The following is a 27034-nucleotide window of genomic DNA, read 5'->3' as shown; positions in this document are numbered from 1 at the left end:
CCCTTCCTACTTGAATCCCAATCGAACTCGCGCACTTCCACCGAAACTGGGTGACTGCGCCCTACTAGATGGGGATTTGTATGCAAAATGTCACTAAAAGCGCCATTTCGTTCTTATAAAAGCACGGATGACCGCGATTGGCCCATATGTTGTAGTCTTTTGGACGCTGAGTCGACTGGTTTTGGTCCGAAAAGGCTGCGATGCGGCGTTCCTCCTTTATTCCCAATCGAACATGGTTGAACAAGCGGTCACGTGCTCCTGCGTACACCAGTCACCTGGTCACCGTGCCTCCAGGGTACAACTTACTAGCCTGTTTGACCTTTTTTGGGTGCAGTCCTGTCACTCGAGTTGAACTCGAGTTGAACTCGAGTTGAACCTTGGTGTGAAAGTTGTCACCTGCTGGCGTGGTGACCAGGTGATTTGGGCACCCAGGACACGTGACCGCTTGTTCAACCATGTTCGATTGGGAATAAAGGAGGAACGCTGCATCGCAGCCTTTTCGGACCAAAACCAGTCGACTCAGCGTCCAAAAGACTACAACATATGGGCCAATCGCGGTCATCCGTGCTTTTATAAGAACGAAACGGCGCTTTTAGTGACATTTTGCATACAAATCCCCATCTAGTAGGGCGCAGTCACCCAGTTTCGGTGGAAGTGCGCGAGTTCGATTGGGATTCAAGTAGGAAGGGAGCGTCTCAGCTTCCTCGGACCAAGACCATTCGACTCAGCACCCCGAAGACTACAACTGGTGAAATTTTAATTTTTGCCTTAACTTCCCCTTTAAGGCGAATTACCATATGGCTGAAATTAACTTGTAGTTGAAAGTGTGGTATGAAGGATGGAGCTATATATGCTCCTCACACAAGAATGATCTATGTCACTGTGCTCCTGAAGGCAATAGTGTGTGTATGTGTGTGTATGTATATACGTGCGTGTGTGTGCGTGTGTATGTGCAGGGCCCGTACCATGATCTTGTGAGCTCACTTAACTTGGAGTCGGTGCTAGAAGTGCGCGGTTCTGTCATTTCACGTCCGGAGAATGACCTCAATCCGGTAAGACAGAGTGTGCCGTGTTGATCTTATGCTGCACTATAACGAACGAAAACATACACACACACACACACACGCACACCCCCCCCCCCCCCACACACACACACACAAACACACACACACACACACACCTGTCCTGTCCTGTCCTGTAGAGCCACTACCACTAGGGTCACGTGGGCCCCGGAGGGGCAGCAGAGAGAGAGAAAGAGCACGCCACCCGATGGCGCTCCAGATGCGAGACTAGTCGGAACCGGCGAGAGCAGATACACATATGCGGGAACTTGTCCCGTTCTCTGGCCGTTGGATGGTGGCAGTGCGTTGAATAGCGATGGCGGTTGCGTCCCTGGGTTGTGCGGAAACAACGATTGCAGGTGCCACAGTGAGCATTGCAGCACCTCCGAGCGGTAGTGTCACCGGTGACAACAGCAGCTGGTTTGGTCGGTACTGGGCACGAGGTAGAAGCGGAGCAACGATGCACAGCCAAGCCTCCGCGGCTCCGGAACCAACGATGACACCGAGGGCACTGACATGCACCTCTCTGCTCCGAAACCGGCTTCTGCCGTTCAGCCGTGCACTTGTGCCTAGCGAGGTCACCCTGACGTGCGAAGTGCCGGGCGCATGTGAAACAAGTCACCGGTGCCGGTACGAGGGGATCCGGGGCGTCCGAGGTGTAAGCCAAACTCCAGTCTGGGCGAGAGTCACAGGCAACTCTGTACCAGTCCGCTTCAAGGTCTCGTGAGCGGAGGTCCTTTACAGCGCAGTCTTTCCACCGCCGACGTGGGCCATGTGCCGGGCGACGAGATGGCAGGGTGCCGAACAGCAACTGTTTGGGCAACCGCACGTCGTCCATGCGGGCGACATGGCCTAGCCACTCGAGGCGCCGATGCTGAACCTTGGTGATGATGGTTTCAGAGTCACCCCACCACTCAAGCAGCTGGCTGTTGGATATGTGGTCATCCCAGCAACGATGGCGTGTGATGCCCAATATCGACCGCACGCATCGCATGTGGAAAACAGACATGCAACGGAGGTCCTGCTTCAGCGGCGTCCAGCACTCGGACCCATACAGGAGCAGAGACAGGACACAAGCATTAAACACACAGCGTTTAATATGAAGATCTAAGTTCTTGTTCCTGAAAACAGATTGCTGCAGAGCACCACAAGCCCGGGACGCACTTGCCACCCGAGCGCTGATATCCTGCGAAGATCGGCCGCCACAGTGGATGATACACCCCAGGTACTTGAACTCCGGCACACACTCAATGTCCACACCGGCAAGCTGTATGGGCGCCTGGTCCGCAGCCGTGACGCCAGCTCCCGCAACCAAGAACTTGGTTTTGGTCGCGCTCACGGTGAGGCCGAACTCCGAAGCGGTCGAGTTGAACAGGTCCAAGGCAATCTCAGCACCAGCACGCGATGTTGCAAACAGGGAGGAATCGTCCGCGAACTGTGCCTCTAGGGCGGTGGCAGCGGTGTCAGTCCGGCGTGCCTTGCGATATAGTTGACCCTCACCATAGTGGTAGCTGAACTCGAAACCAACGCCAGGAATACCTCTGACCCTCTGTTGCCACTTGGTGACTACTGCCCACATGAAGATGTTGAAGAGGACAGGAGCCATAGTGCAGCCTTGCCGCAAGCCGTTGGTGACGCTAAACGGATCCACGTCTGTGCCACTCACGCGCAATACTGCAGACATCTCATGGTGGAAAGACCGGATTACTGCAAGCATGGGGGGGGGGGGGGAGGGACACCAGCACGGGAGAGCATCTGCCAGAGGCACTCACGGGGCACGGAGTCGTAGGCCTTCTTCAGGTCAATGAAGACGAAGAAACCCTTGGCTGTATGCTCGATGGTCTTCTCGAGCAGCTGACGTACGCTGAACACCATGTCCGTGCACTGCGTGCAGGATCTACCTCGCCGAAAGCCGCATTGTGATTCCGGGAGGAAGCTGCTGGCCAGGCCCTGGAGTCTTGTCTGAATGAGACTCGCCAGGACCTTGCCGACAACATCGAGCGGCGCGATGCCACGCCAGTTGTCGCATCGGGTCAGGTCCCCTTTCTTCGGAATTGGCACCAGGGTAGCGTCTACCCACTCCTGCGGCACTTGGCCGGCACGCCACACATCTTCGAATAGCTCCACAAGCTTGTTGTTCAGCGACTCACCCCCTGCCTTGACCATCTCCGGCAAGACGCCCGAGGCTCCAGCAGCCTTGCCATTCTTCAAGCGAGCAACGGCGCGGCACACTTCGCGCAGCGTGGGAGGTTCAGCGAGGTCTTCGGCAAGCGGTAGTTGAGGGATACCATTCAGCGCGTTCAGTGTCCAAGTGCTCATGACGTTGAGCACTCCAGAGAAGTGCCTTCCCCAGCGTTGTCCCTGCTCACGCGGTGACGTGCATATGTTTCCGTTCTCGTCAACGATCGCTGCTGTCTGTAGTGGTTGAAGGCCGCGCCCAGCAGACTGGAGGTCATGGATACATTTCCACACGACAGCGCCATTGAAACGGGCGTCGGTGGCCGCCTGAGCTTTAGCTTTGATCCAGTCCACTCTGGCCGTATCGATTGCTGCGCGTGCGTTCGAGCGGGCTGCCTTAAACTCCTGATGAAACGGAGTGTCTCGCTGCTGGCCACGGCGAAGCCAATCCTCGTAGGCCGCATTCCGCGTGTCCAGTAGGTGTTGGATGTTTGGCAGGGCTTCCTGGAACCAGTCCGGCTGGCGCCGTTTGGAAAATCCAAGGGCTGTGGATGCAGCAGTGTCAAGGGTGGACTTGATAGAGGACCATTTCTCACTAATGTTGGCATTCTCGAGCCAGTTGCGGTCGATTTCCTCCTTGATCACTGCCTGGTAGATATCGGTAGGCGTAGGATCTTCAGGGGAAGACGTGCGACGGTCCTTTAGCTGTGCAACGTCAAACCGGCGCCGGACACTATCCTTGCTCTGCGCCCCGCGCCACACTGGCGATGGAAGCTGCAGAGCCATATATAGCAGTTGGTGGTCGCTGCCGCATTCAGCACTCCGGATGACGGCCACGTCGGTACATAGATGGCGGTCGTCTTGCCGCACAAGTATGAAATCTATGCAGTGCCACTGCAGCGTGCCAGGGTGCTGCCAGGTCTGTTTGAAAATGTTCCGTTTAGGGTACCAGGTGTTGCATATACACAGTTGATTGAAAGCAGCAAATGACAGTAGCTCAGCTCCTGATGCATTCATGGTGTTATACCTGTGAGTGCCTCGCACATCGGACCACTCATCGCCCCTTTGGCCTGAACCGACCCGTGCGTTAAAATCGCCAAGTACGATACAACAATCAGATGGTGGAACGTCGTACAATACACTTTGAACATCGTCAAAGAATTTTTCTTTCACAGTGCGACTAGCTGCGTAAGTCGGGGCGTAGGCACAAACCAGAGTGAAACTCTTAGCTGACCCATCAACGAGGGCGAACTGTAGGCGGGCAGATACAACGCGAGAACTCACCGCCTTCCAGACGCAGCCACCAGCTCTCCACACGCTCGCAGCGCAACGATCCAAACACACACACACACACACACACACACACACACACACACACACACACACACACACACACCCACGCACGCACGCACGCACGCACGCACGCGCGCGCGCGCGCGCGCGCACGCACGCACGCACGCACACACACACACACACACACACACACACACACACACACACACACACACACACACACACACACACACACACACACACACACACACACACACACACACACACACACACACACACACACACACACACACACACACACACACACACACACACACACACACACACACACACACACACACACACACACACACACACACACACACACACACACACACACACACACACACACACACACACACACACACACACACACACACACACACACACACACACACACACACACACACACACACACACACACACACACACACACACACACACACACACACACACACACACACACACACACACACACACACACACACACACACACACACACACACACACACACACACACACACACACACACACACACACACACACACACACACACACACACACACACACACACACACACACACACACACACACACACACACACACACACACACACACACACACACACACACACACACACACACACACACACACACACACACACACACACACACACACACACACACACACACACACACACACACACACACACACACACACACACACACACACACACACACACACACACACACACACACACACACACACACACACACACACACACACACACACACACACACACACACACACACACACACACACACACACACACACACACACACACACACACACACACACACACACACACACACACACACACACACACACACACACACACACACACACACACACACACACACACACACACACACACACACACACACACACACACACACACACACACACACACACACACACACACACACACACACACACACACACACACACACACACACACACACACACACACACACACACACACACACACACACACACACACACACACACACACACACACACACACACACACACACACACACACACACACACACACACACACACACACACACACACACACACACACACACACACACACACACACACACACACACACACACACACACACACACACACACACACACACACACACACACACACACACACACACACACACACACACACACACACACACACACACACACACACACACACACACACACACACACACACACACACACACACACACACACACACACACACACACACACACACACACACACACACACACACCTGTTCCTGTTCCTGTTCAGCACTGCCACAAGGGCCACGTGGCTCTCCTTAAGAGAGAACCGGGGAGGAGGGAGGCCGCTGGCACCTGTGTCGGGTGAGGTCGCTCCCGCGGCGAAAACGGCGGCCACAGTCGGGGCAGGACCATTCAAATGTCAATCGTGTTGCTGCAGTCGGGCGATGCGTACTACGGTGGCATTTGTGTCGTGATCTGTCAGACGGTCTGGCGAAACAGCGGTCACATGTGGGGCAGTGAGCTGCGCAACAGTCCCTTGCAATAGCTTGGGGATGGTCTTCACGGGGCTGAGGATCATGGGGTGTGCATTTATGCCGCGATAGCCCACCACGGCTGCGTAGCCACCGTTGACATTGGGGACATTGCACTGCACCGCGCTGCTCTGCTATGGGCTTGGCCCTTTCATCCAAGCACTTGTGACGGCGCTTGTCCGAAGGCCTGCTAAATACGCGTCGGCAGACAAGACATTGCACATTACGCACTGGTGACGAAGCTGGTTCCAGCTCACGGTAGATGTTCCTCCACCCTGGTCGTGACTGGGTATCTTCTGGCCAAGAGTCCTGTACGTCACATCGCTGTAGATCCGGACTCAGAGCGTCTCGCCAGCGCTTTCGTGGGCCGCATGCAGGTCGGGTCTCCGGTCGGCAGCCGAACAGAACAACCCGGGGTGTCCGTTCCATATCCATGCGCATAACGTGGCCAAACCATTCCAAACGGCGTTGCACAATCCGGTCCTTGATGGGCAGGGGTCTGGCATCATTCCACTGCTCCAGGATGGTGGTGTTGCTGATGTGGAAGTCCCAGACGTCAGAGCGTGACACACCCATGATGGTGCGGAGGCATCTCATGTAAAAAGATGACAGCTTGGCAATATCGGCTTGGAGTGGTACCCAGCACTCAGACGCATACAGCAGCAAGCTCAGCACACACGCCTCAAACACTGTTCGCTTGGTGGCCAGCGTTAGATTGTTATCCCGAAACACTGGGCGACTCAGAACGCCAAAGGCACGTGATGCAGCAGCTATCCTGGACTCGATATCCCGGGAGCAGCGGCCATCAGCGTGGATATTAGTTCCGAGGTAGCGAAACTCAGAGACCACCTCCACCGCATGGCCATTCAACATCAGCGGGCGCACATCCTCTTCAGTAACATGATGACCGGTGACCATGAGCTTGGTTTTCTCTAGGTTAACTTTGAGACCGAATGCACCTGCCACCTCAACAAATGCCGTTAGGCAAGTCTCTATTGCCTCCCGACGCGTGGCCATCAGGGCAGAGTCATCTGCAAATTGGCAGTCAAGGATGGAACGTCTAGTGTCTGTGCGGTGTCGTCGGAAGAACAGACGTTGCCTTGCATTAGTATGAATCGGAACACCAGCTCCGGGGATATCTGCGACGCGGGCATACCACCGTTGGAAGACTGCCCACATGAAGATGTTAAATAATGTGGGAGCCATGGAGCAACCTTGACGGAGGCCATTCCTCACAGCAAATGGAATGATGGCACAGTACCGCAGGAATGGGTCGACTGTAATCTTATACCCATTCCCAAGAAAGGCGACCTGAGTCGCTGCGATAATTGGCGAGGCATTTCCCTCTTGGATGTTGCCGGTAAAGTACTTGCCCGCATTGTGCAGACTCGCCTGCAATCTATGGCTGAGTCCTTCTTACCAGACACTCAGTGTGGTTTTCGACGAGGGCGATCCTGTACGGATATGATATTTGTGGTCCGCCAGATGGTGGAGAAGGCATTTGAACATCGAGGGAAAGCTTTCCTCCTGTTCATCGACCTCCGCAAGGCTTATGACTCTGTCAGTCGGGATTGCCTGTGGCGCGTACTGGAGAAAGCTGGTGTTCCTCCCCGTCTCCTATCCATTGTTCAGTCCTTCCACACTTGCACTTCCACACACACACACACACACACACACACACACACACACACACACACACACACACACACACACACACACACACACACACACACACACACACACACACACACACACACACACACACACACACACACACACACACACACACACACACACACACACACACACACACACACACACACACACACACACACACACACACACACACACACACACACACACACACACACAACTTGTATTTAGTGCACAGTGTACTGCTTGTACACACAGTGTTCATAGTGTTCATGCTGATTATTCCTAACTGGCTGTTGCAGGTTGTGTGTCGAACCCAACCAAAAATCTTTTTTCAGCCGATAGGGCTATGTATTAAATATTGCAGGTGCCTCCTTTGGATTACATGATGCTGCATTGGATTCTTCAACGCATTCTACAGTTGCAAGTCGGTTATCCAGCACCCTCGGCACCGGACCCTGTTGGGTAAAAATGGATATGCTGGATAACTGAAGCTACATAGCAATCCTGTAATCCTGTAATCCTGTAATCCTGTAATCCTATGTCAAATGAACTGTAGAGCATGATTTTACCTGTAGTTTGATGGTATTATCCAGAAACGCGGTCGCCAGGCTCATCGTTATACACTGACTTTGTTGCCTGATGATTGCGAGAGCATGACACTTGAAGTAGCAGCAAACAAGCCTTGATTGTCCTTGTTGTTCTGTTCTAGACTGACTTGTATGTAGCATGGCATCATGGCAACGTTCATGGTGCTCACACTGCACATAGCACACTTGCATTAGGACTGTGATGTAGTGTAAGACGTACAGTCCACGAGTTGTCAGTGCACTGTTAGGTAGCCGACGTGCCGGACTACTGACCACCGGATATGTGACATTCAACTGTACTTAGCCTGATTTGAAGAGGGGGAGGGGGATCGACTAGTGAATATATTGAATAGAGGTTTGTTGTAGATATGGAGGGTGTGTGTGTGGGGGGGGGGGGGGTGGGGGGTGGGTGTGCGTGGTGGGTGGTGTGTATGTGGTGGGTGTGTATGTGGTGGGGGGGGGGGGTGCGTGGTGGGTGATGTGTGTGTGGTGGGTGTGTATGTGGGGGGGGGGGGGGGGGGGGGGGTGCAGCCGGAAGAAACCACTTGGTAGATGTATGTGTGCTGCTTGTAACTCTTGCTTCTTTGCTTGCTGTTCTTGTTCGTTTGCTGTGCTTTTTTTTGTGTGAAGAAAATGGCAACCGGGAGTATTGAGGTTGTGCCTTTGTCGGTTCGCGTGCTCAACAACTCTGAGCTAGTTCCGTTCAATTTGAACGGCAAAGGAGACTCGGTGAGTGGCCTCGGGCACCAAGCAGTCATCAAAATAATAGAGGTTCTGCACAACGAAAATTCGAACGAAGTTTCGCGACAGGCCTTGCGAAAATGTGTACGAATTTTCGCACGAACTTTGTGTTCTGCACATTTTCGTAGTTTGCACGCGCCAAGTGCACGTACGACATGCCCCAATCTCACGAAACTTCCTACGAAAGTTCATTTCGCGTTCCCTCCAAGTTTCGCGTCCAAAGTTGCGAAAGTTCGTGCGAAGTTTCTCACTTCGTGACGTAGAGCGAAAGTTCGTACACATTTTCGTTTTGCAGAACCTCTCTATTAAGAAAGATGGCACTTGTGGTAGTGTTGCTATGCCAACGGAATTCGAAGTGTGCCAGCACTACCAGTGCCATACAGATAGAGTACTATGGTAACGGTTTTAAAAGTGATGTGCCTGTGGTCTGCTGTGGGCGGTTTGTTTGTTTGTTTTCTCTTTCTTCATGGTGACGATTAGGTCCTTGTACTAAAACTGCTACGTGTTCATCAATCCTTTTCTTGACTCCTCTGTGATGTCCTCTGTGCTGTGCTACTCTGTATTCACTGCTGTCCTCTGGTCTTTGCTGTCCTCTTTGTTTTCTCTGATGCTCTGGTCTTTGCTGGTCTCTGCTGCCCTCTGCTGGTCTCTCCTGGTCTCTGCTGGTCTCTGCTGCCCTCTGTCCTGTCCTGTGGTGTCCTCTGTTCTCTGTTGCCCTCTGTTTCCCTGTTCTTTACTGTTCTTTGAGGTGTTTAGTCAGAATGGAACCGTATGCAGCACCGCTATTTAGACCTACGCAGCACTCCGTTCCAGCAGCTGACCATGTTCAGATCCACCATCACCAATCGCATGCGCCAGTTTCTAACCCAGGAGTTTGGTAGGTTGTGCGGTTGCTGGCTCACTGACTGGTGCTGGTTGTCATTTGACTCTGCTTGATCTTACTTCGCAGTATGCAGTTAGTGTGTAGTCTATGCCGTACCTCATTTTGCAAGTGGTTTTAGGAGGATTTTGTCAACTTCTGATCCGATAGACTGGAAAACCCATGGCTGTGTACGTGTGTGTGTGTGTGCGTGTGTGTGAAAAATAGGGATTCATCCGCCAGAAAAAGCCACTTCAATCAGCTGTGTGGTGGATACCAGGCTAAAATTAGTGGCGGTCAATTCATCAGCCTTGCAAGCTGTTGAATGGTGTAATCCCAGCACAAGTTTCTATGTCTAACATAGTTGTTCGCTATCATCGCTTACGCGATGGGCAGGTCTGAGTCCGAGTCTGGGTGTGTGTATGTGTGTGTGTGTGTGTGTGTGTGTGTGTGTGTGTGCGTGTGTTTGTGTATGTGTACATATGTGTCGTTCTGGCCCGTTACAGGTTTCTTGGAAGTAGAAACGCCGACATTGTTCCGCCGCTCTCCTGGGGTAAGATCCAGTCACCATGGGAACCACTGACTACAGCAGACTACTAGAAATCAGCACAATCCTGCGGCAGTGCATGTAGGAGATTGGAATTGTGGCGATGTTCCTGCTTAGCCGTTGTGAACCGAAGACAAGAGAGGGAGAGAGAGAGAGAGAGAGAGAGAGAGAGAGAGAGAGAGAGAGAGAGAGAGAGAGAGAGAGAGAGAGAGAGAGAGAGAGAGAGAGAGAGAGAGAGAGAGAGAGAGAGAGAGAGAGAGAGAGAGAGAGACAGAGAGAGAGACAGAGAGAGAGAGAAGAGAGAGAGAGAGAGAGAGAGAGAGAGAGAGAGAGAGAGAGAGAGACAGAGAGAGAGACAGAGAGAGAGAGAGAGATAGACAGAGATAGATAGAGAGAGACAGAGAGAGACAGAGAGAGAGAGAGAGAGAGAGACAGAGAGAGAGACAGAGAGAGAGAGAGAGATAGACAGAGATAGATAGAGAGAGACAGAGAGAGACAGAGAGACAGAGACAGAGACAGAGAGAGAGAGAGACAGAGAGAGAGAGACAGAGAGACAGAGAGAGAGACACACACAGAGAGAGTGGGGAGGGGGAGGGTGTTGCTTTCTCTTGCACTACTGCATACTACTGATGGTGTGACTGTGTATCTGTGTATTCGATTGTCTGGAGATGTTGCAGGAAGTATAGTATACACTACATGATGTAGCAATGTTGTATTGTGTGTGCGCGTGTGTGTGTGCATGCGTGTGTGTGTGTGTGTGTGTGTGTGTGTGTGTGTGTGCCTGCGTGCGTTCGTGTGCGTTGTTGTGCTGTGTAGGGTGCACGTGAGTTCATCGTGCCCACCAGAGCTGAGAACAGCTTCTACTCATTAGTTCAGAGTCCACAGCAGGTACTTGATATAGGAATGGATCTTTCATGTTTGCACTACTGGTGCTGCTGCTGCTGCTGCTGTTACTGGTGCTGCTGGTGTTGCTACTGCTGCTGCTGTTGCCGTTGTTATTTCTGTTACTACCGCTGTCTGGTGTGTCCTGTCTGTCAATGTGAATATCCACATTGGTGCTCCACTGAAGTGAATGTAGTCTATAACACTATGCAGCAAGGACCTGTGACTGGGTTGCTGGTTTGCTCATCTTTTGTTTATACAAGTATGTGACAACTTTAGATTGAGTGTGGTGTTGTCTCCACGGAATGCCACTTCTCCTGTCACTTTGTTGACTTTTGTGCGATTTTGTTTGTTTTCACGCGCATGTGTGTGTGTGTGTGTGTGTGTGTGTGTGTGTGTGTGTGTGTGTGTCCATGTGTCATTGTGTCCATACGTGCATGCAGTTCAAGCAAATGCTGATGTGCGCCGGTACAGACAGGTGAGTGGAAATGCACTAACATAAAAACTGGAGCTGAGCAGCTTAAAAAGAGCGAGTACTAACTACATGAACAGTGAGACACTTCAGTATAAGTTAGTTGTGTAATATACCTCCCAAGAGCCGTAAAATTAGTACTCAATAGCCGTGGCACTGTGTACAGCCATAGTCATAGTCATGTGACTAGAAATGAGTGCGCAGGGTCTTCAATAAGTACTTTCTATGTAAATGCAAGGTAACGTCTGTTGTATCCCACTTTGTATTGTAGTTTTTCTGTGTATTGTATAGCACTTCAAAGGAACTGCATGTGATGTTTGTTGCTTGCATTTGCTGTTCTTCTGACAACTCCGCTATGTCCCTCACAGAACACTGTACTATAATTAGTAGTATAGATCAGACCCACTCTCTCCCAATCACTCTGCAATCATCACAATCCTTTTCATCGTATGGTTGAGGGCAATATTGCCGAATCGTAACCATACGATGAAAAGGAGTTTGATGATTGCAGAGTGAGTGGGAAAGAGGAAGTCTTTCAACACCACTTCCTATGTATGAAGCTGCAGCAAGCCTCACCACTCTTACCTAGCACTGTACTAATGCTGTATTGTCAGGTTTATTGTGCTGACACACTGCACTTGCATGGTGTTATGTGTTGTTGCTGCTGCTGGTGCTGCTGGTGCTGCTGCTGCAGTTGCTGTTGCTGCTGCTGCTGGTGTTGGTTCTGCTGTTGCTGTTGCTGCTGCTGTTGCTGCTGCTGCTGCTGGTGTTGTTGCTGCTGCTGGTGCTGCTGCCGCTGCTGTTGCTGCTGGTGCTGGTGCTGGTGCTGGTGCTGCTGCTGTTTGTTGGCTGCTGCTGTTGCTGACACTGCTGTTGCTGTTGCTACTAAAGCCTCTTCTAAGGGCGAAAAGAAATAGATTGTGAAATCAATAGTGAAAAAACACCAACTCAAAGGAAAGAGCAAGCAGAACACAATGTCATTGATCCGTCTAATCAGTACATTAACATACGGTCTAACCAGCTGCTGTTGCTGCTGCTGCTGCTGTGCATGCAGGTACTTTCAGTTTGCTCGTTGTTATCGAGACGAGAGTGGCACATCTCAGCGGCAGCCAGAGTTTACTCAGGTACGTTGCTACTCGGGTAGGTTGCTACTTAAGTAGGTAGGTAGTTGCGGTAAGCAAGCAACTTGAAACAACACACTTGTTGCTCCTGGCCCGCCTGAAATGTCCGTTTGTCTACTGTCCTTGTAGTTCAATATAGGAGTAAGTAGTTCTGGTAGCATTCATGTACATGCAACTGACTTGCAAGTGTATGGATGGTGTAGTGCATGTGCCCGTCTGCTTGTCTTAGTTCGGTGAGAGCTCAGCTTGCTTGTCTTAGTCGGTGAGAGCTCAGCTTGCTTGTCTTAGTCGGTGAGAGCTCAGCTTGCTTGTCTTAGTCGGTGAGAGCTCAGCTTGCTTGTCTTAGTCGGTGAGAGCTCAGCTTGCTTGTCTTAGTCGGTGAGAGCTCAGCTTGCTTGTCTTAGTCGGTGAGAGCTCAGCTTTGTTGTCTTAGTCGGTGAGAGCTCAGCTTGCTTGTCTTAGTTGGTGAGAGCTCAGCTTGCTTGTCTTAGTCGGTGAGAGCTCAGCTTGCTTGTCTTAGTCGGTGAGAGCTCAGCTTGCTTGTCTTAGTCGGTGAGAGCTCAGCTTGCTTGTCTTAGTCGGTGAGAGCTCAGCTTTGTTGTCTTAGTCGGTGAGAGCTCAGCTTGCTTGTCTTAGTCGGTGAGAGCTCAGCTTGCTTGTCTTAGTCGGTGAGAGCTCAGCTTGCTTGTCTTAGTCGGTGAGAGCTCAGCTTTGTTGTCTTAGTCGGTGAGAGCTCAGCTTGCTTGTCTTAGTCGGTGAGAGCTCAGCTTGCTTGCCTTAGTCGGTGAGAGCTCAGTTTGCTTGTCTTAGTTGGTAAGAGCTCAGCTTGCTTGTCTTAGTCGGTGAGAGCTCAGCTTGCTTGTCTTAGTCGGCGAGAGCTCAAGTCTTGCTCCCGTTGTGCAGTTCAGTTGTCTGCCTGTCTGTTCATCTATGCATAGCTCGATATGGAGCTGTCCTTCTCATCTCAAGCAGACATTGTTGCCCTCATAGAGCAACTCGTCTCTCAAACGTGGCCAACAGGAGACACGTGGCCTCATCTTCCCGCTGTCACTACGCCGTTCCCGCAAATGACCTACGAGCAAGCCATGAGAGAGTACGGGTGTGATAAGCCCGACGTTCGATTTGACATGAAAATCCGAGACATCACGTCGGCTCTTTCCGGCTCAGGCTTCATCCCGTTCGAGAAAGGTTTGAATGCTCCGGGTGGTTGCGCTCGGGCCATACGCATACCCTCTTCCACCGGTCTCTTCACGAGCAAGGAGAGGAAAACGTTGGAAGGCATTGCTGTAAAGGACGGCTTGGTAAGTACTGTCGTGGACATGGAAATCCAGTCGATTGACCGGGCCCGACGCCCTCAGCGTGTACACAACGTTGTGCACATGTTGATCCGGTGTGACCAGTGCGTTGCAGTGACCAGTGCACTGCAGTGACCAGTGCGTTGCAGTGACCAGTGCGTTGCAGTGACCAGTGCAGTGCAGTGACCAGTGCACTGCAGTGACCAGTGCGTTGCAGTGACCAGTGCAGTGCAGTGACCAGTGCACTGCAGTGACCAGTGCAGTGCAGTGACCAGTGCGCTGCAGTGACCAGTGCACTGCAGTGACCAGTGCACTGCAGTGACCAGTGCGCTGCAGTGACCAGTGCACTGCAGTGACCAGTGCACTGCAGCGCATATACATGAACTTGTAGACCTACATGTAATGCAGTGTGTACTGCTTACTCACGGCTGTATGGCCAGCGCCCTGGGGCCGCTAGACGTGCGACTGGATTTCCATGTCCACGACAGTAGTAAGTGGTGCAAGTTGTGTGTGTTTCAATGAGTACAGACTGTGTTTAGAGGTGTGACTTTGTCCTCACGACTGATGCCTGCGTGTTGGTGTTGTTACTGTCTATCACAGCAATGTATTCTTGTCCTACTCAAAAAACTTTTATCGAAAATCCAAGATGATCCGGAGAAGACTAAGAGTAGTGGTAGTAGCAGAAGCAGTAATTTGAGAAATATCCATGGATTCCTGTCCTGGTTGTTGATGTTATTACTGTCTACTGCAGCAATGTATTCTTGTGAGGTTGGATGAGAAGAGACAGTGGCCCAAGCAACTGCATGGCAAAGTATCACCTGACATGATGGCCAGCGTTGACAAAGAGATGGGCTCCGAGGATAACGATATGCTTGCGATTGTCACCGGACCAGCAGACACTGTTGTAAGTAGCCATGTGTGTATGGTGTGTGTGTGTGTGTGTGTGTGTGTGTGTGTGTCTGTGTGTCTGTGTGTCTGTGTGTGTGTGTCTGTGTGTGTGTGTGGTATCTCTCCGCTGTCGGCGCCGCGTGTACATCGCCCTTGTGCTGACGACCCTCCTGTACGGAGCAGAGACGTGGACGCCGAAGGCACCGGACCTGCGCTCTCTCTCAACGCCTTTCATCACCGGTGTGTTCGTATCATCATTTGCATCTCCAGGCGGGACCAGTGGGACAACCGCGTCACCTCCATCACCATGGCCAGAACCCTCGGCATTGCCTGTGACGTCGCGGACATCATCCGGGAATATCGACTGCGTTAGCTTGGCCATGTTGGCCGGATGAACGACGACCGTATGCCGAAGCGAGTTTTGTTTGGGGGGCTCCCTGCAACGCGCCCTCGCCATGGTCCATGCAAGCGATAACGTGACGTCATCGTGGATGATCTCCGCTCCATCAGCCCCCCTATGCCTTTTGACTGCTGGTTTGATGCTGCCCAGGATCGCTCTGCCTGGAGGCATGCTCATCGTTGTCCTCCCGCCCGTGCTCCCCCTGATCCTGACTCTGGCTTCCGCTGCGCATGTGGAAAGGTCTGCCGTCGTCCCGGGGATCTCAAGCGCCACGCTCCGTACTGCAAAGCTAGCAGATAGTCCCTTCGCTATCATTGCCATCGGCAATGGGCACGTTCAAGGTGTGTGTGTGTGTGTGGGGGGGGGGGGGGGGTGATGTGCGCACACATGTATGTGTGTGTGCACGTGTGTGTGTGTGCGTGTGTGCATGCGTGTGGGGGTGCATGTGATGTATGCATGTGCATATGGGGGGGGGGGGGGGGGGGGGTATGAGTGGTAACAGTTTTTTTGCTGTGCCTCATCTTTATTCTGCCAAAATATGCTGTAGATGGGAATTCAATTCCACAAGCACTGCTACAATAATGGGGGTGGGGTTGAATCAGTTTGATGACTGTTTCTGAGCGTTAATCTTAAATTGACACGTCATAGCCTATAGCTGATATTCTCTGAAACAGTTTCTGTCTCTGTTTCTGTCTCTGTGATACGTTTGTGCAGGCATCCACACTGGGCGCTATCCGTTTGGAGGCGGCCAATATTCTACGTTCTCACGGTATGTGCCATCAACTGTGCCATTGCTTCCGATAATTTCTCATTGGTTCGAGCAGAGCTTGTGCAGTCTCATACCGTATGTCTACCAAGTGTTGCATCTGACTGAGGAGAGTGCTACAGAGGAATCATGTTGATGCTGGGTCTAGTATGAGTTTTTCCTGATCATTCACGCCATAGCCATAGCCATAGCCACAGTCATAGCCATAGCCATAGCCATAGCCATAGCCAGAGCCAGAGCCATAGCCAGAGCCATAGCCAGAGCCATAGCCATAGCCATAGCCACAGCCATAGCCATAGCCACAGCCACAGCCATAGCCAGAGCCATAGCCATAGCCACAACAACAGTACATGACATAAGCTCCCGCGAGTGTGCCACTCTGGATACCTTTTCTATGAGGTTCACCGGCGGCGAAAACCCACATCACATGGTGTAGTGTTCACGTTGTACATTGCAAGCCCGGTTTTAGGGAGCAGTGGAGTAGTAAAAATGTACTAAAAATAGCACTTCCTGACTAAAAACAACTCAGCTTATGCGAGTCCTCAGCATGATCCTGGCAGATATTCTGACTGTGCGCGTGCTGCTGGCCTCCATTGTACGTAGTACAAAAATCGCACTTGTAATTGGAACACGTGATGTGAGTGTGTTTTTCCAGCGGAGACCCTGCATGCAGAGTTGGACTTTCTTGGGAGCTTTTTTTACTCTTGGTCATGCTCATCGTCATGGGAACGGGCATGGACATGGAGTGCATGGACATGACAAGCTATTGCATACAGTCTACGTAGGTGTCAGGGAGTAGATATTTTACTACTCCCTGGTAGGTACAGTATCATCCAGAAAGCAAGTGCCTGTAGTACCTACTCGATAGTAGGATTGAGCGAGGCCTTGCTTGTTTGCTTGATTGATATGCTTGCTGGATGTGTGTATAACTGTTGTGTGTGTGTGTGTGTGTGTGTGTGTGTGTGCGCGCGCGCGCATGTGTGTGTGTGTGCGTGTGCGTGCGCGTGTGTGTGTGTGTGTGCGCATGTGTGTGTGTGCATGTGCGTGCGCATGTGTGTGTGTGTGTGCGCATGTGTGCGTGCGTGTGTGCATCTGTGCATCTGTATATGTGTGCATGTATGTACATGTGTCTGTCGTGTGGCCATCTGGGTATCTCCCTCACCGTTAATAGGTGTTCACCTCTATGACGAGAAGGATTTCAAATTCCTGTGGGTACACACATTCCCCTTGTTCAATCAGGCTGAAAACGGTATGTACACACGTTCCCCTTGTTCAACCAGGCTGAAAACAACAACCGTATGTATACACTGTTGTATTACACAATGCTGTAGACGCCGCTGACAGCAAGCTTTTTCGCCCGTAAAGGCCTCATGAGCGAGCTAAATAGGCCGAGCTACCAGCCATGGTGCAAAGGAGGCACCACAGGCATTTAAGATAGCTCGTCGCTCTAGCGCCAGAGTGCTCTAACTACGAAAAGTAGCAGGCAATGTGTAATGCAGCAGTACTAGAGCATCCTACCGAGAGTGCTCAACAAGACGAATGCCGAGGAGCATAATACCCAATGCTGTACAGTGTACATGTACATTTTACATTGTACACTGTATGTACGTGAATGCACCAGTGTTCAGTGATGTGTTCAGTGATGTGTCCAGTGATGTGTTCAGTTCTTACTACACTACCCACGTACTCCCATTGTACTTCAAGTTCAACATCTTGCTGTCACCATTGCTGATATGTCACCATTGCTGATTCTCTATCCGTTGTGATGATTGTTGGAGGAGCCACTGATGACGGCATATTCCACACTATCCGTTTGTATCTCTATTTTGCCATTCTTGTCCCTTTGTCAACTTGAACTCTTTCTGTATTCACTGTTCTCAACATCTCTCCCCGTATTGTGATGTGTGTGTGTGTGTGTATGTGTGTGTGCTTGTGTGTGCTTGCGTGTGTGTGTGTGTGTGTGTGTGTGTGTATATGTGTGTGTATATGTGTGTGCTTGTGTGTATGTGTGTTTGTAGGACTTGAAAGCTCTCATCATCCGTTCACAGCACCGCACCCCGATGACGTGTCTCTGCTGGAGAGTGATCCACTTAAGGTCAGCAAGTTTACGATTGTGTCGTATACACTCAATGTGCATTAGAACTGGGTGTTTATAGTAAAGAAAAGGACCAAGGAACTACAAGATACGCTATAATGCCCACTAATACCACCAATTACTAAACAATCAGCTCATGCGATAACATTGCACATTTCATTGCATTGCATTAACATTGCATGAGCTGATTGTTTAGTGACTGGTGGTATTAGTGGGCATTATAGCGTAACTTGTTCCTTTACTATAAATTAATCCTTGGCTCTCCCTCCGAGTCTATCCTTGCAGAACTGAATATGTTCGGTGGAGCATGGCAATGACCTCACGGAGTTTGTGTACATGCTACAGTACTGCTCAATGAAATCCAGTCATGTCACTCAAGTACGCGCCGGGCGTTGCGCAGCCCTAGACCTGCGAACACTGGGCTGCGAAATGGTTCAAGGCGCAAACTTGACTCACGCGACCGAATTTCATTGAGCAGCACTGTACTTTGGAGGGCGAGCACAGTTTTCCAGGTGTGTAATGGACTGTCTTGACGGGACTATCAACGCCACAGCTACAGTACAGTATTCGTGTGAGTGACAGTGTTGGAGTTGCAAATAACTAGAACGTTGGCCGCTGGGTTACCGGTAGACTGATTGCCAGCGCTAACATGCTCCGTGATATCCCGCTACTAACACGTGGTTTATCCAGGGACCTATTGAGTGCGGGGCTTCCTTCAGGACCCATTCATGAGTTTGGGGGCTTCCTTCAGGGACCCATTGAGTCTGGGGGCTTCCTTCAGGGACCCGTTGAGTTTGGAGGATTCCTTCAGGGACCCGTTGAGTTTGGAGGATTCCTTCAGGGACCCATTGAGTTTGGGGGCTTCCTTCAGGGACCCATTGAGTTTGGGGGCTTCCTTCAAGGACCCATTGCCGGTTCGAGGTATTCCTTCAGGGAGTCATTGAGTTTGGCGTATTCCTTCGGGGACTTATTGAGTTTGGAGGGTCCTTTCCCAGCCGGATATTGTACATTTGCTTACCAGTATGTGTTTTGAATAATTAGAGGCCGCATTTGAAATTCTCCGTGAAGTCCAAATTTGAAATTACTCGTACCTTGATCACTCAAATAGCGTTGAAGCTGCAGCGTAAAAACGTTATGGGGGCTGATTTATCGTTGTGACCAACGGTACGTTTTTGGCCAAATATTGCATAGTCCGTACGCATTTCACCTTGTATCGCCAAGAGTCCATAACCCCCAGAGTGTGCAATGCGCGATAGGGTCTTGTCACTACTCGTTTTCAACATTACGTCATTTTCATGTAGCGAACGTCGCGGCCTGCACGACAGTGCACGCGCAGCTACATGAAAATGACGTAATGTTGAAAACGAGTCGTGACAGACATTTATGTGGCGTTGCACACTCTGTGGGTTATGGACTCTTGGTATCGCGTATATGGTGACATAAATGGTTGTACCGCGCGAAGTAAAAGCTATTCTCGTGGCAACAGCGTACTAAAAATAGCGCGCATCTTGCTAAAGGTCGAGCCCAAATCACGGTATTTCCCCCCTTACGGTAATACCGTTACAACATAACGTTGTTTGCTAAGGGTGTCTATTATCTTGAACCCAAACTCTATCTGAGTAGAGTGTGCAAGCCATGTGTGGGTATGTGAGTGAAATCAGCCGATCTCCCCGAAGAAAAAGTTTAAAAAAAAAATAATGAAAACGGTGAAGTTCCCTGCAACTGCTTCTGTTTGTGTTCCCTATGTCAATGTACATGTGCTGCAGGTGCGGGCTCAGCACTTTGATCTGGTACTGAACGGCGTAGAGGTTGGAGGTGGCTCTATGCGTATCCACGACAGTGAGTTGCAGCGGCGGATACTGCAAGATGTGCTCAAGGTATGTTCATTATGTGTGTAGGCTGTGTCTGTCTCCGTGTACTGTGAATCCAACTGATGCTGTGCATTTCTGTGTGTGTGTTTGTGTGTGTGCGCACGTGTGTGTATGTGTGTGTGTGTGTGCGCGTGTGTGTATGTCGAGAACGGTAGGGCAGGACAGACTCATCAGACTCATTCTCATACCACAGTTTCCTTTCTAAAAACTTCACCTTCAACCATAATCAAAAACTTGCCAACCACAACCCTATGTGTGTGTGTGCGTGCGTGCATCATGCAAGCGCGGATCATGCGGAATGCAATGATGCAACTACAAGAAAACAAATCTCGGCAGCTAGCAACGAGTGCATTCAGAGAAGAAGAAAACAAGTTCAGATTTAAGTAGTTTGTGATGAGCAGCAGAGACAAACATGCAGGAGAGTATAATTATATGATGAGATGGAGGCGACATTGGGAATACTCGGATTCACAATGTACGCGTGCCATCAGCTGGGTAATCAGAGTCGTCGTTGGACATCGTAAGTCCCAACTCAAATGTATTTGGAATATGATAATAAAATGTTATGGCAAGTTGGACTGTCTGTTGATTAATTACGATATGATCATGCAATGCGGGAGTCTATACTTGCAACTTCAAATTGATATGAAGTAGTCTTCATGATGTGGTGACATTCATGACATTCCCGACAACGAAAGTTATCTTACCCACTCTGCGATACGCTCACGGGCCTTCTCTGCTGCTTTGCGATTTGCCCGCCTAGGCTGGAACATGGTTGGAGCAGCTTCGTCCGCCATTGCCTGTTCCATAGCCGTCGCCGGTGCCGGGCGGTGTTCCATATCACCAGCCTCCACTGCTCCGACGTCATCCACAACGTGCAGCTCGAGCGGATAGAGCTTGCTGATCGGTCTCGACAACACTGCCTTCGATTTAGCCGTCTTCAGCTTGACAGCTCTGACTTGGCCATCGACTCCAGGTAAGATTTCTACCACTCTGCCGAGTCTCCAACTTCCACGTGGCTGGCCGGTCTCTTGGATTACGACCACTTCTCCGACTGTTGGTGTCCGAGAGATGCTACTCCGTGACTGTCGGTGTTGACTCATTGATGCTTCGCGCAGAGCAGGGAGGTATTCATCTTCCCACACCTTCCATGCTACATCCAGTTGTATCTGTTGCCGTTTCCACATCCTCGTGACCTTGGCTGCTGGTGTCTCCGGACCGTCCTCCTCGTCGCTGTCCGTCTGAAAACCGGTTGCCGTTCTTCCTCCACAGAGGAAATGTGACGGTGTCAGGGGTGAGAATGAGGACACATCGTCGTCGTCAACATATGTGAGCGGCCTCGTATTGATCATGCCTTCCACTTCGGCTGTCAGGGTTGCGAGCTGGTCTAGAGTCAGGAGGCACCTTCCAAGACTCTTCCTCAAGGCTCTCTTGACAATGCTCACCAGCCTCTCGTACACACCGCCCTTCCATGGCGCAAACTCTGTTGTGAAGCTCCATTCGATATTCTCCGTTGAGAGATACGATAGCAGGTCTGGGTTGGCAAGAATCAGCTTCAGATGATCGTCCAGGACAGAGCGTACCAACTTGAACTGGGGTGCGTTGTCACACACAATAGACTTTGGCTTGCCTCGTCTCGCTGCGAACCGTCTCATGCTGTTCAAGAAGGCTGCTGCAGATAGGCCAGAGACTATGTCCAGGTGTACAGCTCGTGTGGTTAGGCAGGTTACTAGGTTGATCCATACCTTGCCTTTCTCCGTGCCGGTGCGGATCAATAGCGGTCCGAGGTAGTCAAGACCAACGTACGTGAATGGAAGTGCTCTGGTAATCCGTTCCTTGGGCCATGGGGGCATGGGCGGCAACTTGAACGGACGCCCTTCGTGTCTTCGGCAAACCGAGCACTGATCCAGGATACGGCGAACGATAGCACGGCCACGTATGATCCAGAACTCTTGCCTTGTCTGGGCCAGGGTGTGTCGAACACCTGCATGCAGAAGCCGTCCATGGACTTCGCTGATGACATGCTTCGTGAACGCGTGATACGTTGGTAGCAGCTTCGGTAGTTTCTGGTCAGTTGGTAGTTCAGCGTTGCTCAGTCTTCCGGCGCATCGCAGTATGCTGTTGTCGTCGATCACAACACCAAGGTTAGCAACTGAACTGTGCTTGGCATTGGTCTTGATAGCTTTGAAGATGTCAGGGAAGGCCTCGCGTTGTACCATTCGAGTCCACCAATCTCGCGCAGCCTGTATGTCTTGTGACACGATGTCGTAGCTGTTGCTGATCTGAGAGAGACGTGGTGAGTTGGGACGCAGTTTCTTCAGGAACTTCATGCACAGAGCAGTGATTCTCAGGACCTTCCTCAAACTGCTTGCTCTCGTAAGCACGCTGCCGAGACCAGATGGAATGGTGTGTGGACTAGGTTGGTCAGTAGCACGATCGCTGCCACCAGTCACCAGGCTTGCGGTATGAAGCGTTGGTGCTTGCTCCTCCTTGCTGGCTAGGTCGGATTCGTCAGCTGAGAGTGTGAGGTCCTCGTCTGGCCAGTGATCTGATGTGGTACGTAACCAGTCCGGACCGTGCCACCATGACTCCTGAAGATCGGCCACCAAACCGCCTCGGCTAGCGACATCAGCAGGGTTGCACTCTCCAGGAACATGGCGGAAGGACAAGAACTCGCCGCAAGTACGAATCTCTGACACACGGTTGGCCACGAATACGGACAGTGGCTTGGATGATTTGATCCAATGCAGAACACAACGCGCGTCCGTCCATAGGGTGATGCTGGTAAGTGGGAGATCGAGTTCATCTTTGCAGAATCGGGCTGCCCGTGAACCAATCGTCACGCCAAGTAGTTCCAGCCGTGGCAGGGTGAGACCGTTAGGCTTGCCGTCCTTGGACTTCAGCGGTGCAAGACGTGTCTTGCCGAAGAGGAGCTCACAGGTTGTCATCATGGCTATGGTTGTGCGGAGGTAGACCACAGTTGCAAAGCCCAGTTGTGACGCATCGGTGAAGACGTGTAGCTGGTAGGTAGCATCGGTTCCATTAGCAATTGGGTTGATTTGCCTGGGGAACGATAACGAGCTGACCTCGCTCGAGGCTGCATGGAGGGTCAGCCAGGTGTCCAGTAGGTGTCCAGTCAAGACAGTGTCCCAGTCCATACCAGCTTGCCACAGAGAGCGTAAGAAGACCTTGATACGAAATGTGACCGGAGCAACCAGTCCCAATGGATCGTACAATGATGCAGCATACTTCAGGACAGCGCGCTTAGTCCAAACCGGGTCGGTGCTGGGTTGGGTTCGAGGACAAGCGAGCTGTAGACTGTCATCCTTGGTGTGCCACGTGATTCCAAGAACGTTGACACTGTCGCCCTGTGCCCTTTCCTTGGCATCCATAGCTGTCGTAGCGTGGCTGTTGTTAGATGCCCACTCACGTAGCCGCATGGACGAGCGAGAGAATACGGATGTAGTTCGGTTGCACATATCGTACCCTTCTTCCGGGGTGTCGACACCGATGAATACGTTATCCACGTAGATATTGCGGGACACCAAGCGACCGACATCCGCATCTTCATCATTTGCTAGATGGTGTTGGATTGTTGCCGCTAGCAGAAATGGACTGCTCACGATGCCGAACGGTACTCTTCGAAACCGATAGACCGCGATGTTGTCCGGAGTTGCTGTGGGATTAGTTGGATCGCGATACCATAGGAAGCGTGTCACGTCCCGGTCTGGCGGCCAGATGTCAAGTTGCAAGAATGCCTTCTCGATATCGGCTACCAGCAGAATGGGTGTGATGCGGAGTCGCATAAGAACTCCGGCAAGGTTGGGGAGCAACACGGGTCCACGTAGCAGACAGTTGTTCAAGCTCTTGTGACGCCGTGCCTTGGCTGAGGCATCATAAACGACACGCAACTTGGTCGTCGTCTTCGTTGGAGTTAGAACTGGCTGGTGGGGTAGATAATGGAGTTGCGGACCAGTGACAGAATCCGGTGTCATCTGCTCAATGATGCCCATGTCGGCTTGCTGCTGGATCACCTTGTCATACTGCTCAAGTAGTGACGAGTCGGTGCTTAGCCGCCGCGATAGAGTCCGGAACCGGCCCAACGTCAATCCGTAGTTGTCCGGGAGAAACTGCTGCTGGCCGTTCCATGGCCAGCGAACGATGTAGCGATTATCGGTGCACTCCACTGTTGAGTGGAAATGTTGCAAGGCTACGTCATCGTCTTTCACGGGAGACGGGTGCTCTATCCCAAGCGTTTCGAGGCTCCACAAATCCGGAATGGACTGCTTAAGAGGCAGAACCTCCTCGTGTGAAACGTCGGCTGCGGCTGCGATCAGAGTGGTTGCCGGTAGGGCAGTGGTGGGAGAGGTGTCCGTCTTGCCGGTGACCACGTAGCCGAGGGAGGTTGGCAGAAGGTTGAGGCCTGATGGTAGAGGTTGCACATGGCCCTGCACGAAGTCCCACAGATAATCAGACCCAATGAGTATGTCGATCTTTAGCCGTTCATCTTCGGCGTTAATCGCATCAGCTAACTGGTTGTCGTGTTGCAGTTGCTGCAAGGTCGTGATGTCGGGGTGTGCAACCGCAGGACGGAGAACCGGGTTTGTGATGTGCGGTAAGACGCTGCCTTCGATGGCCTTCGTTGTACCATCCTTGAGATGAATGAACAGGTCGGAGATCGGTACCTGTGCTGTGTGGTGTTTGGTGGCACCAAAGGTTGACACGGACAGCCATTCATGGCGAGTATGGCGCAGGGAGAGCTGCCTTGCCAAAGCCTCCGTGAAGTACGTGCGATGGCTGCCTGAATCAAGAAGAACGCGAGCGGTGGTGATTGTACCATTGTTGCCTTGCACATTCGTTGTGGCGGTTTGGAGTGTGACAGTTGATCCTGTTGCTTGCAGGAGACACGATGACTGGTCCGAAGCAACTGTCTGGTCCGAAGCAACTGCCTGACCTGGAACCTGAGTGGGTGTGCACGTAGCGGTTGTAGTGTCAGAAGCTGCCACCGCTGCCGTGGAAGATGAACCGTCAGCTCGTCGGGTGGAATGCGAACCTACACCAGATGGCTGGCGACTCTGCGAGCAGATGGTATGGTGATGGTGACTTGGGCGCTTGCACATCCGGCAGGTCTGTGTTTGCCGTCGGTAACATTCCTGGCTGCGGTGACCGGAACCCAAGCAAATAAAGCAACGACGTAGCTCCATTAATCATTGTTTCCTGGCAGCAGAAGATGTGTAGCGTGAGCAATCGTTGTCCATATGTTGGCCATCGCAGAATATGCAACCACGACGGGAACGTTGTGGTCGTCCTTGGGTATCAGGGTGAGCTGCCAGTGCATCCGCTGTGCTAAAGAGTTGCTTTGGCTGCACTCCAACGGCGTCAGGTTTGTTCGGAGGGCCTTGGCCAGTCCGCTGGCGGAGTTGCTCTTGTAGAGTTGTGTACTTGGCCATATACTCTCGTAGAGTGGTTAGTTTCCAGGGCTGGCCGGCGTTGCTGATACCACGCCACTCCTCAAACTTGGTGGCAACCTCGAGTGGAACCTTGCCCCACAGCTTTTGGCACAGGAGACGTTGATCTGCCAACTTCTCTCCCTGTGTTTCCAGCTGTCGAAGGAGACACTCCACAGTTTCGAAACTTCGATGGATCTCCATGGGCCTGTTGGGTGGTGCCGGTAGTGCTTCCAAACGGCTGTACAGGGATGCAATGATGATCTCCGCTGAACCATACTTCGTCTTCAACAGATCCTTGACGGTGGTATAGTTTGCACTTGTCAATGAGATGCCCGCTATGGCCTTCGCCGCATCGCCGGAAAGGCAAGATTTCAGGTATGAGAACTTGCTGACATCCGCAATGGGCTGGTTGTCGATGGAAGACTGGAATCGCTCCCAAAACTCTGGCCACTCAATCACCTTGCCAGAAAAGGACGGTAGAGTCAGCTTTGGCAGCTGGACGTTGAGGCGTGATGGCTGTGGGGCAGTACTGAGGCCAGCTGCCGCGGTTGCAGCGTGGGCTGCCGCTAATGCCATGGCCTGTATCATGTCCGGGGAATTGGTTGGTGTCGGGACAGTTGGCTGGGCCTGTGTTGTATCCGTATGCTGAGCCTGAGCCACAGGGTTCTGAGTAGTAGCACTGATGTCCGTGCCTGTGGACATTGTGCTACGCCTTGCCTCCACACCCGTGCTAGGGCTGTCCAGTCTGCCTGCAGCAGATTCCGTGTCGCCCGTGCCTGTTGCCGGCAATTCCTTTGATTCCAGCAGTTCGCCCGTGGGCCTGTCCGTCCCATCACTGTCCACGACCACTACCTCCTGTGTTGTATCGTGCCGGGTGGCCTTCTGGGGTGTTGCTGCCTCTGCAGCAAGCTCCGTCACCACTGGTGAATGTGTCCCTACCCCTCTATAGTCGAGTAGTGCACGGGCGTCCGACACACTTGTGCATTCGTGGTCAAAGCCATCATCCCAGGCTTCCAAATCAATTAGTGCGTCTTCCACACGCTCGTCTGCCTCGCAGTTCTCCAGCAGGGTACCAATCTGCTCGGACAGGTCGTTCACTGTGTCAATCAAGGGTAGGATTTTCTCAACATCACTCTGAAGTGACAACAGACTAACGAATTTCTCCTCCGTTTTACGGAGTTCATGTTCGATCCTCCTCCTTACTCGCGTCACCCTTCCC

At 51.8% G+C, this 27034-nt stretch overlaps 1 protein-coding gene across 1 annotated transcript in view; it reads left to right on the top strand.

Annotated features, from left to right (window-relative positions):
• The window catches only part of LOC135810195 (aspartate--tRNA ligase, mitochondrial-like), a 43239-nt gene that overhangs the window by 11914 nt on the left and 4291 nt on the right, over positions 1-27034 (top strand). Inside the window, exons 3-15 of the mRNA XM_065323668.1 lie at positions 957-1052; positions 9059-9157; positions 9926-10046; positions 10535-10581; positions 11392-11463; positions 11901-11935; positions 12984-13053; positions 13989-14351; positions 15097-15249; positions 16348-16402; positions 17571-17648; positions 18418-18494; positions 20261-20371. Coding sequence (XP_065179740.1) covers positions 957-1052; positions 9059-9157; positions 9926-10046; positions 10535-10581; positions 11392-11463; positions 11901-11935; positions 12984-13053; positions 13989-14351; positions 15097-15249; positions 16348-16402; positions 17571-17648; positions 18418-18494; positions 20261-20371 — 1377 coding nt within the window. The remainder of the gene's footprint in view (positions 1-956; positions 1053-9058; positions 9158-9925; positions 10047-10534; positions 10582-11391; positions 11464-11900; positions 11936-12983; positions 13054-13988; positions 14352-15096; positions 15250-16347; positions 16403-17570; positions 17649-18417; positions 18495-20260; positions 20372-27034) is intronic.

Source organism: Sycon ciliatum, chromosome 2 (assembly GCF_964019385.1).
Source record: "Sycon ciliatum chromosome 2, ocSycCili1.1, whole genome shotgun sequence".
Lineage (NCBI taxonomy): Eukaryota > Metazoa > Porifera > Calcarea > Leucosolenida > Sycettidae > Sycon > Sycon ciliatum.
This window is presented reverse-complemented; position numbering and strand designations above follow the sequence as displayed.